Source organism: Eubalaena glacialis, chromosome 2 (genome assembly GCF_028564815.1).
Source record: "Eubalaena glacialis isolate mEubGla1 chromosome 2, mEubGla1.1.hap2.+ XY, whole genome shotgun sequence".
Lineage (NCBI taxonomy): Eukaryota > Metazoa > Chordata > Mammalia > Artiodactyla > Balaenidae > Eubalaena > Eubalaena glacialis.
Window position 1 is genome coordinate 80,792,038 of NC_083717.1, and position 12,354 is coordinate 80,804,391.

Here is a 12,354-nt window from a genome sequence, read left to right on the forward strand (position 1 = left end):
GATGCAACTAACAGAGAGTACTTTAAGATGCAACTAACAGAGAGTACTTTAAGTGAGAAAGCAGTGTTCTAACACCACTGATATTCTGCATAGTCTTGGAATGAGATCTAGTTCTCACCCAATTGAGAAATGAAAAGATACCTTTCCCTTACACACAGTTGTATGGGTAGTGTTATGGAAAAATTAATCTTTCAACTATTTATGCTAAAAAATGAATGAACCAATAATGAAAGTACCCTTTTTCTGACCTAGAAATATGCATACTTAAATGAGCGCACAAAGAATGATAATTTCCCCATTACATGACATACAACAAACACCTGCTTAGTCTGTGCTATGAGGGCTCTTAAACTTTGCAAATTTCACCAGTGGCTCCCAGTTGTCTCAATCTGATTTCCAGTTTTCAGAGATGAAACTGAGCAAGATAAACTGCATTATGAGAAAGTGGGAGCTGGGATTTTGATGACTTGGCCAGAGTATAACGGAAATATTCTTGTGAATGAAAAGCTAATATACTCTTCCATTCATTCTGGGTAGCTCAGTCATCAAAATGCAATGTTTTTTGTTTCTCATTCCAAAGATAATTATTCTGATGCTTGATTTGTTTATTTTAAAATGTTAATCTTTGATGACCCGAGTGAAAGAGTTGGCATGGAAGAAAAACCTAGCAAAGCCATGAAGATTTGCCTTTGTATGCATCGGGGTATCATTAGCAAACAGATGGAAACTCAAATTAGGGTAATTTTGGATGGTTTAAGAAAAAGACTGTTTGTGAAGGTTTAGGTGGTGGGTTAGGGAAAACACGAGGGATAGTGGGGCTGTTAATATCCATAATCCCTAAAGCCTGAGGGGCGGAAGTCGCTACTGTGGTCCACAAGGAGAGTCTTCTAGGGAAGGCAAATTTGAGAGGCTTAGAGTCAAAGGACAAAGTCAGCTTGAATGAATGGATCATGCCCAGAGGGAGCGGACAGAATGAATACTTTACCTCACTCTTTCCTCCCCCACAGCTTTGCAGGGGCTCCCTACTGGCTGAACCCAATGGGAAACAAGGAGTAAGAGAGTCTATTGTTGTAATCAATATGCCCCAGCCCCAGGGAGAAAGTAGGGTGGATTCGAAGGGGCAAATGGAAGATATTCAGCACAGCCTTTCATTGTAGTTTTAACTAGCATCTAACACAAAGGCTGGCACATGGAAAATGCTCCTAAAAATGAGTCAAATGAAAGGGTATATGAATATATCTGTGACCTAAACTGAACACAGTGGTGTATTTCTTTTTTTCCTGGTTATGTTTAAGTTCATGTAACAGATTGAATAACACATGGTGATTTCAAGAGTTTAATACAAATTCGTGATCTTATTCTCTCCATCTAACTTTATATAGCCCTTTGTATTTCTCCAGTGGCACTTACTGTCTTCTACCTTGTACAGAAACTACTGAACACTATCAGCCATCAAACTGTAAACTTTCTCTCTCTCTCTCTCTCTCTTTCCCCCCTCTTCTCTCTCCCTCTCCCTCTCTTTTGGGCTGTAAATATACTTGCTTTCAATAAAGATTTGTAATGGCATCAGTTCAAATATGAGGACTATGTCATATCACACAATTTAAAATTTTCTGCATTTAATTTCCCAGCATTTCTTTTTTCTAAAATTCACTAATGCACCTACTTCGTATCCAGTACTATACTGCGCACTTAGATTTGAGGGATGAGTAAGCAAGGCCCTGTCTTCTAGGATTTACATTGGGAGAAGAGAAATGTAGATTAGCACTCATGATATGACTCTATGTGCAACGGGAGTGGTACAAAATGATCTTTCTGCTGGTGGGGGACAAGGGTGAGAAGAGTAGAAAAGAGAAGAAAGACCAAAGCAGCAATAGCCTAAACACACACACACACACACACACACACACACACACAGTAGACTCTAGAGGAGTGAAATCAGCCTATGTTAGAAAGGGTTTTCAGAAAGCAGGATGCATTTTCTTATTCTCAACTTAGATTCCTACAGTACAGTTACTTCCAATTAACATTCAAAAGATGCCCTGGCCACTAAGTCTGCCCAGTAACTGGGGCCAGAATGAGAAGAAACTGGGAAGCAAGGAAGTTGTTCGGGGATAGAGTTTGTTGCTGATGTGAAAAAGATACCAACTGAAAGATTATCTCCTGAACAGAAGAGAGCTTTAGTCTTACCAAAATGAGAAGTAAGGAGTATGAAGTGTAACCCCAATTGTTCAAAACTATGGAGAAGAAAGCGCGGGGTGTAGGAAGTAATAATACATTCTGCTTTCTTTGCTGATTAAAATAAGTGTGAAATAGTGGGAAGGGCGTTGTCTCTGCCACTTATCTATGACTTTAGCAAGTTTCTTAATCTATTTGTGACTCATTTCTTAACCTGACAAGCGTGGATGAAGTTACTCACCTCGCAGGACTGGTTGGGAAGACTGGCACAGTGGTGGACAACTTGCTTTCAGTGCCCAGTATTGCGCAGCATTACTGTAACCTTAATCTAACACATTTCTACCTTGGGAAAGGATTCAGTGTGCTCAGACCGTATCACATCACCACTCCTACTAAAGTTATTTGTGTACAGCTTTTTGACTGCACTGAAGAGCCTCACCCAGCGTTCAATGTCATCAGACCAACTGTAATATTTAAAGAGCCAAATCGCATAAATTCTCAATTTTTCCACTGCATAAGAAATGCTAACCTCTTGTCTTAGAAGGCAGTGCTAGCTAGTGGAATCCCACTCTCCCAGGGATAAGACAGGGGCATAGACGTGTTGGAGGGGATTCTGGTGATCTCTGAAAGGCTTATTAGCTAAAATGAGAGACCACTTCTGACTGTGCTTTCAAATCAGTATTAAATTGAAGATGGCTAAATGAACTTTATTTAGCCTGAAGACATTCCTCAGCATTTTCTCCCACAGGTGGCATCAAGGTGAAGTTTCCGCTGTGGCCCTTGGCCTAAAGGCTAATCTCTTTATTTTGATGCCAGCTCTTCTACCAACTAAATATTATTAATGTTAAGTTCTACATTTCTGATAAGAAGAGACCTTTTCTACAGTGAACCACTTCACAAAGGGTTTATTTTCTTCTTATGGACATATCTTTTGTAATTTGAAGAACATAATTAGAGATAATTAATGCTTTATACATAATGAATGTATTGAAGCATATCCGTAGATTCAAAATGTGAGTCAGTAGCTATCTGATTTACATTTCAGATTAAAATATATTATACTCTACTTTAGCAGGAAACAAGTTATTATAATGACCAAAACGATCTGATTTAAATTTTAAGAAATTTCAAATAAGCAAGGACTCAAAGATATTGCTCATAAAAAGTTAAAAAGAGGACAGATTATAAAGACATTTCACTTCATATAGTTTAATATATACAGTCATTTTTTTTTTTTTTTTGCTTTATGAGCCATTTGTAACTTAGACATTAAAAATCCCCTTTGTCTTTAAAGCTTTTTAGATTTAGGTTCCTCAAGCTGTAATAAATGCTCAGGTAAGGAAACAGAATATGACACAGGATAGGTCAGCAATTAATCATTCTGTGCCTCATTCCAAATTGTGTTATCCATTGAAAAGAATTCTACTTAATATGTTAAAGTTTTACATTTTTCACTGTCTGCTACTGCATGAAATATTCAAAGAGCCCTTGGTATAATGAAATAGCTGTTAGAGAAGCTTTTTTTAAAATGATGATGAATATTGTAATTAAGATTCAAGAAATGAATTTTGTACCAGCTTCTAAAACTGTAAGTAACACATTTTTGAGAAACCACAATAAAAAAGTATAAATTTTCAAGCTAACTACCCAATTTAAGCCATAGGGCCAACTCCAAGAGAAGAACATGGTAATTACTTTAAATACTAAAATAATTTCTACTAATGTTACACAAAATAGTTAACAGTGCAAGGAACTCTAAGGTACTTTTTTACCCTATCTATTAGTGGTGATACGATGAATTTTGCTTTAAAAGCAAAATAAACATTTTTTTCCTCATAAAAGTATACTGTGGATATGCTTGACATGTTGGGATTTTAAAATTAAGAATGCAAGTATACTCTTTCCTAGACAGTTTCTGAATCCAGAATGCCTTCCTCTTTCTACCTCCTCATGACTCAGTTTTCCCACTGACTCTTCTGCCTTTCCGGTCTTCCCAAGGCAAATTTTTCCCTCTTCTAACATGACATGTTACATCACTTCCCATGTTGTTTCAGTCTAGTATTAGAGCAGGGTGTCCCAAGCTCAGCACTACTGCCACCTGGAGACTTTAGGTAACTTCTTGTTGTGGACTGTCCTGTGCACCGTAAGACGTTTAGCAGCCTCCCTGCTCTCCCCCCACTAGATACCAGTAACATGACCACCACTCCCAGATGAGACAAGCAAAGCTCTTCAGATATTTGTAATTAATTGCCCTGGGGGGACAAATTCACCTCTGCTTGAGAACCACCATATTAGAGCACCTGGTGTACATAACACTATGTTCAGCTTTGAATATATGCCCCATGGTATGGGACTTTATTCAGAGGTGATGCTCAGTAAATATCTGTTAAGTGAATGCAGCATAATATGGTGTTTTCTTTCTGCAGTACCTTGCTAGACTAATAAACAGGATACTTTTATAAATTGAACTCTCAGTTTCACTTGAGGACTTAAGAATACTTCTCTATCCATTTGGCATTTGTTTATTTTCCAATATTTGGAATAGAAAGAGGAGAGAAGACAGTGTTTTTTCCAAACTGATGGATTTCATTTGAACTCTGTGCTCATAAATTTCTAATGAAACTCTATCCCTTTTTTTTTTTTTTTTTTATTACTGGAGAAAGAGGAAAGGAAGGTGAAAATGGAGAGAATGGAGCAAGGGAAAAAAAGAGGAATAAAATAAAGAATAAGTGAGCAATATACAGCAGGTTTTTCTATACTCACAAGCCCATTTATGTAAAAACTGAATTAAAAATATTTTTAAAGAAAGTATGTCTTTCAATTTGAAGACAGTGAAAAAATAATTCATTAATTATTCATTGTTTTTTTCCCATATATTTAATGTTACAATTAATTTGCTAACACAGACCAGGAAAAAACAGAAAGGAGAAAGAGATGTGAAAGAACATTTTAACAAGAGAGAGGGAAAGAAGAAAATGGAGTAAGGGAAGATTTTATGAGAATACGAGAACAAAATATGGATGCTTTAAAAAGCACAGTTAAATTTCTAAAGGATTCCAAGTTCTTTTACACAACATGTTGATTAAGTAACACTTGAATGATGATTCATTAACACTTGTAGAGTATGAGTTAGAAATGAAGGAGACAAAAAATCAGTTTGCGTTTTGTCAGTCATAAAGTAAATGAAATATGTAATATTTGTTTCCAAATAATGTTCACTACTTTATAAGCTGAGTTTCTCTAATTAGTTCTGTTTTCCTAACTTAAGAAATCGTGAGAGAAAAAGCTCAAGTAATGGGGAAAAATTCATTCAGGGTATTTGGCCTTTATAATTTAATTAACATCAAGAAGATGCAGGCATAATGGTTAAGAGCACAGGATTTAGATCTAGAGGAGCTGACCTGGAATCTGGATCCTCACTTTCCAGCAGTGTGACCCTGGATTTGGGTTCCCCCAGGAGCAGAGAGTTGAGACAAGCATTCCATGGTAAATTGTCCATCTGGGAAGGCATCCTCCCTGAAGGGATGAAGCTTCATCTCACAGGGGAACTCTGCAGTTTGCGTAGAATTCATTTTAGAATTGTCCCAACTGAGGAAGCTGACGTTTTGTCTGTTTTTTAATCTGCCAGCTTCCTATTTTTCACTGGTTGAGGGCTGCTTCCTGGGGATTAACTGTCTGACAGCCCAGCTTACCCTGAATGGGGCTCCTCAGGCAGAGGGTAGCAGGGGTTTGCAGTGTGCAGCACTAGCTCCCATTTCAAATTTTATATTTGAAAGATACCATAACACCAGTATGGTCTTTCTAAATTGTATTAACAAAATATAAATTAGATTAACAAAAATTAAACATAATAAATATTCACGGGTATTTGGTACTGAGCCAAGTTCTAGAAAATTATTTGAATAATTGCAACAATATTTACACTGGAAACTGAGACTTCATTTGGTCATTTTGGACTCTTCCTGATACTAGGATAGCAGGTACAAAAAAGGGAGAGTTGATCCTACTATTAATTGTAAATGCGCATCTGCAGGGAGGATACCAAAGTAATCCAAGGGGTGGCACCCAAGTTCCTCTCTTTCAACACACCCTGTGTCAAATGTTCATAGAAGAGTAGACCAGCCCATGTAAATAAGACCCTCGAGAATTCAACTTTTCTATGTTTCTCTGTCAGTTAAAGAACCCTGGAAGCTGAGGTTCCTTAGAAGCCAAAGGAAATATGGGCTGGCCCTGGGCATTTGGAAGTCATACATACAACCCGTGACTTTAGGGACTGTTATAGAAATGGGGATTGCATCCTTTAATATGTTCTATTTTGGGGTATGTCATACAGAATTCTAACATTCAGTGAATTTTCCTGTATCTCTCCTTTCCCTATTTTATAAGGGGTATGGTGCTGTTGCTAACTTTATTATTCAGTCTATGGTAATGAGTATTGCGATAGGATTGTGATAGAATTGGAAGAAAGGAACTGGATAAAAACTCAGAAACACTGCATCCATTAATTGATGAGACTTGGCTCGCCTCTGTTTTTGATTGAACAATGGTTATGTTCTATTAGGCAGCAGTGTTTCTCTCTTCCTCCTCCCCTCCCCCCAGTTTGAAAGTATAAGCAAGTATTTGAGCAGGTAGAAAGGAGAATTGTAGAGAGAGGGCAGGTGACAGTGGAGAAGTCCCCATTATCACCAGAGAAAGACGTGGAAAGCATATATGAGCTGCGGTGGGCCCCACTGGAGGAAGCTGGGCGGCAGCCTTCTGGCTGGGACCCCATTCCAGAGGGCTGGACACTAGGAGCAGACACTCAAGGACCAGGAAGCCATAGTAGGTGCTGCAGGAGGCAAGAACTGAGGGCTCCCTGAAGGGAGCTGAGCAGATAGGAGGATCCCTAGCACGGGGCCCTCAGGAAGCAGGTACTAGACGCAGCTGTACAGGGGGCATTAAAGACATCTCCCTCCTCCCCTTCAGTTTCTGCCCCCAAAACCCTGAAGCAGAGAGGGATCTAGAAGATGATGGGGACGGGGGAGCAAAGGGCACTTCAAGTCCCCTTCACACCTCAGGTCCTTTGGGCCTGATCATGCTGGGCTGGGGGGCAGTTGGAGGGATGACAAGGGAGGGAGGGAGGAGATGGAAATAGTTTCCACCCGGCATGGTTGAAGGTAACTATCAGAGAAAAGGCAAGCCATTTGATATCCATAGCCTACCAATTTCAATTATGCAAAAAAATAAAAAATTGTGTACTTAGAAAAAGCCAGAAAAGGGGAGTAAAAAAAGAAAAAGAAAGACCAAGACGAAAATAAGTTATGTTGTCAGGGATTATTAGGATCATGAATCCTCTTATTCCCCGCCGCAATTTATTTTTGATGTTGCCAAACAATTCATACAAAAGAAAATCAACACGTGTGCCAAATTCCATACACCAAAATTGATATACATATGTAGTTTTTTTGGTGTAACATCTATATTGAAACATGGGTTGTGTGTATATACACATAATGTATACTTATAAACACAGAGCTAAGTTTTTATACACTCACATTCTTTGGGAATAAAGCAACGACACTATTCTGATAAGATGTGTTAGAATTGCATTCATATTTACACAGTTTAGAAAACCTTGAGGGATCATGGTTTCAAGGAGTAATGTATATCTTGACAAGGCTTTATGACTCAACTCTTTTCTCCTTTCTGGAACCATCCTAAAATGTAAGCTGGTTTGAAGATCACATTAAAAGGAGTATTTATAGCATTTAGTCGGATACTATCAGAAAGCACAAAGTATAATATTAAAGACAGGTCAAGCACCTACCTAGCACCTACCTACCTTGGCATTATCTTCCACGTAATTAGAAAAATGAAAATATCCATGATGAAACATAGACAAGTCTGGAGCATTTTCATCAGAGGAAAAAGATCCGTATGCTTCCTTTGAAGGAGCTCTCATGAATGAAGATAGTGTCCTCTTATTTCTTTTTATTATATCTGGGAGGCAATTTATTATGTTCTAGAGTTTGAGCCTGCATTTGGTTTTTTTTTTTTGACTCAGAGGGACATTTTCAATAATCTCTCAGAAATGCCAGATCTTAAATACATGGAATTACCAAAATATAATAAATCACAAAGCAACTTGAAAGAAAGGTTAACAGTAATATCCTAGAAGCTTATGAGGTGGGAACTTTGCCACATGAAACAGATCTGAGTTTCCAATAAAATACTTGGCTCTTGGCTCATTTCAAAGTAAGTTAGAATTTTTCTCATATAAAATTAGGATTAAATGAGGTTACCCTCCTGAAAACCCGATAGCAGGAGATTTTTGCATTTGAAGTCAGGATTTGGGGAATTATGCTCTTACTTTGGAAGTTACCAAGACCAACAAACACTAACTCTTTTGTTCTAAATTGAGACTATCACAGTTATGGATATTCAAAACTAGGGTTTACTAAATTTTATGAAATTAGACTCAACAGCAAAGGTCAACCACTCTATATAATTTTAGTACTGAGCATATCCCAGTGTTACTGAAATTATAAAATAATTTGCTAAAGATTGGGCAATTTTCTATGAATAATAATTACCCATTCTTATTGCTGCTTTAATTTATTATAGTCAAATTAGAGATATTATTTATAATGATTTCTATGTTGAAGTTTAGTTGTGTTCAGTTTACTTATTCTCACATCCAATGTGTTACTTACTCTGTGAGGTTTGAGTGTCTATGAACTTCTTTATCAAGGCATCAGTTGTTTGGGTATAAAGACTGAGAGCGTATCTCAGAGACTGAAGATCTGGGCTTTTCTCCAAGAAATTCTTTTTCAGGCCATTTCCTCCTGCATGAAAGTATTGCTAAAAAGAAAAAAATAATGTAAGCAGAGGCATTTAGAAAGAAGTATTAGATGAGGGATTTTATTGCCATAATCGTGAGGCTCAAATGGAATAATACAGTATGATCAACATGAGGTAGATACAAAGAAATAACACCAGATGGCCATTGCCAAGTCATCACCATGTAGTTCAGGTTCCCTCAGTATCTCTGAAGTGTTTCTCTGCATCACAGACATCAGATCCTTGCAGCTTAAGACTTTTCCTCTCATTCAACACTTAAGTTAAAGAAATGGGATCATGAAGATGCAGTGGTCAGCATGCTTACAGAATGCCAGGTTTAGATACTGTGTCAACTTGGTTGTTGACTTCTGTTTCCAGAACATGAGAAAAACATCCAGGGTTGTCAAATTTCATAAAGAAGGTATCTCCTGGTCATGTATTTTCCAGAAACTAGTTTGCAATTCTAGGACAGGTGCCCACTGCTCCCATCTTCCCCATGATCTAATCACACAATGGTGCACACATAGGCCAACCGGAGGATGCAGAGTGGTCCTTGGAAATCCAACATCTCCTGAACCTTGTGTCTGAGAAATGCAATGAAACACAGAGCTTCTTTCTTCTTCGTTTTTTGCTCTTGTCATCCAGCAAACTCAAAGCATTGCAATATTTATAGGTAAGATAATAGAGAACATATATATTTGACAATAAATGAGGTGATTGAGGGATATGAGCATTTCTAATGCTGCAGGTATTAAGCAGAGACATCACTTTGGAGGGCTCACTAGAGATATGTGATAGGATTAAGGATGTTATTTCCCAACCATTTATAGATGATAATGTGTTTATAGTATTCTATTAATGTTAGATAAATGGTTCTCTCTCTCTTCCCTGTACCAACAATGCTAAACTACACCGCCATTGCAACCTGCCTCATACAATCTAGGATTCTCACAGAATGGCATGTTTTGGAAAAGCTCAACAAATGATTCTGATACACTCTCCTAAATGGATATATGTTATCCCTCTATCCCACTTCTTAAAAATTTCTGAGGTGAAACATGTCAGTGAACTGAAAATTCATAATTGTCTTAGTTTTCTTCCCTAAGTAGAAACACATTCTGAGCATTTGTAGGCATCTGAGTGTAATTTCAGAGACCGTAATGTAGAGAAGACTAAGGGCACAGGCCTGAGGAAGTAGGCAATGGTGATATGATCTGAAGAAAGTTGGCTACAACTGCAGACACCCTCCTCCCAAAGAAAAACCCATGGCCACTTACATTTCCATTCCATTCCAGCTGGGTGCACTGTGAAAACACAAGCTACACCTAAAGCTACCTATGGTTATGAAGAGGAGGCACAGCAAAATGGGAAGAGCCTTTTCTTATTTTTGAAGAGTCGACAAAGATGTAATATTTAAACTTGTTCTATACCTTGATCTTCTTATATAAATGTTAAAATATTTTCACATGTAGAAAGTATTTATTTTAGACTGAGAGTCAGGAATTGTTTCAGGTGCCTTGGTGGATGAAAAAAAATGTCAGAGTTCCTTTCTTTAGGAAAGGTGATATGATACTTAAAGTGGAAGAATATTAAATGAGTATATTGAGAGTAGAAGGTTTCACTTGGACTTGATTGTTTTTTCTGGAGGAGTGGTGGGGTGAGCTCTGGAGCTCTGTTTACGTAATGACCCAGGGAAGTATCATATGAAATAACATACCCTAACTGTAAAGAGTAGTGGGATAAACTGAACCAGGACTAGGTGGCATCTGTGGAGGGGAAGGCATTCTCCCTCTCAATGTTTCCCAGACAAACTTCAGTTTTATCAAACTTAAATTAGTAAAGTACGGGAAGAATAACGAGCAGCAGCTACAATGATGTTTCACAATCTCTTGGCAACTGAGAGTTGTCAGAAATGCAAATTAATTATTTCTGGTGGGATGCAACTGATGACTGTTTTGTGGCTAGATCTGTTTTGCCTCTATTTGTAAATTTATTTCAGCTTTCCTCATTGCTTATCTTTATGTGTGGTTCTTGGAAATCTTCTTTGAGCCAGTTATAAGATCTTACTGGTTCCCTCATTAATTGATGAGTTAAATAATACTTTGGACAAGTTTTATAACTGCATGAATGTCACAGTTATACTCTAATTTTTTAAATTAATTTTTATTGGAGTATAGTTTATTTACAATGTTATGTTAGTTTCTGCTGTACAACAAAGTGAATCAGTTATACATATACATATATCTACTCTTTTTTTTATATTCTATTCCAATATAGGTCATTACAGAGTATTGAGTGGAGTTCCCTGTGCTATACAGCAGGTTCTTATTAGTTAACTATTTTATATATAGCAGTGTGTATATGTCAATCCCGAACTCCCAATTTATCCCTCCCCCCCTTCCCCCTTGGTAACCATAAGTTTGTTTTCTACATCTGTGACTCTGTTTTGTAAATAGGTTCATTTGTACCATTTATTTTTAAAGATTTCACATACAAGCAATATCATATGATATTTGTCTTTCTCTGTCTTACTTCACTCAGTATGACAATCTCTAAGTCCATCCATGTTGCTGCAAATGGCACTATTTCATTCTTTTTTATGGCTGAGTAACATTCCATTGTATATATGTGCCACATCTTCTTTATCCATTCATCTGTCGATGGACGTTTAGGTTGTTCCCATGTCCTGGCTATTGTAAATAGTGCTGCAGTGAACATTGGAATACATGTATCTTTTCGAATTATGGTTTTCTTTGGATATATGCCCAGGAGTGGGATTGCTGGATCATATGGTGGTTCTACTTTTAGTTTTTTAAGGAACCTCCATACTGTTCTCCATAGTGGCTGCATCAATTTACATTCCCACCAACAGTGTAGGAGAGTTCCCTTTTCTGTGTTTTTTAATCACAGTTTCAATTTCAGTACTTGTGATTGGTCTGTTCATATTTTCTAATTCTTCCTGGTTCAGTCTTAGAAGGTTGTATCTTTCTAAGAATTTGTCCATTACTTCTAGGTTGACTATTTTATTGGCATATAGCTGCCTATAGTAGTCTCTTATGATTCTTTGTATTTCTGTGGTGTCAGTTTTAACTTCTCCTTTTTCATTTCTAATTTTATTGATTTGAGTCCTCTCCATCTTTTTCTTGATGAGTCTGGCTAATGGCTTATCAATTTTGTTTATCTTCTCAAAGAACCAGCTTTTAGTTTTATTGATCTTTGCTATTGTTTTCTTTGTTTCTATTTCATTTATTTCTGCTCTGATCTTTATGATTTCTTTCCTTCTGCTAACTTTGGGTTTTGTTTGTTCTTCTTTCTCTAGTTCCTTTAGGTATAACGTTAGGTTGTTTATTTGAGATT

The 12,354-nt window shown here is 37.3% G+C and overlaps 1 protein-coding gene across 2 annotated transcripts in view; it reads right to left on the bottom strand.

Moving 5' to 3' along the window:
* Positions 1 to 12,354, bottom strand: part of UNC13C (unc-13 homolog C) — a 622,127-nt gene that overhangs the window by 40,478 nt on the left and 569,295 nt on the right. For both annotated transcript variants that reach the window (XM_061182103.1, XM_061182102.1), the window contains one exon: positions 8,871 to 9,018. In XM_061182103.1, coding sequence (XP_061038086.1) covers positions 8,871 to 9,018 — 148 coding nt within the window. The remainder of the gene's footprint in view (positions 1 to 8,870; positions 9,019 to 12,354) is intronic.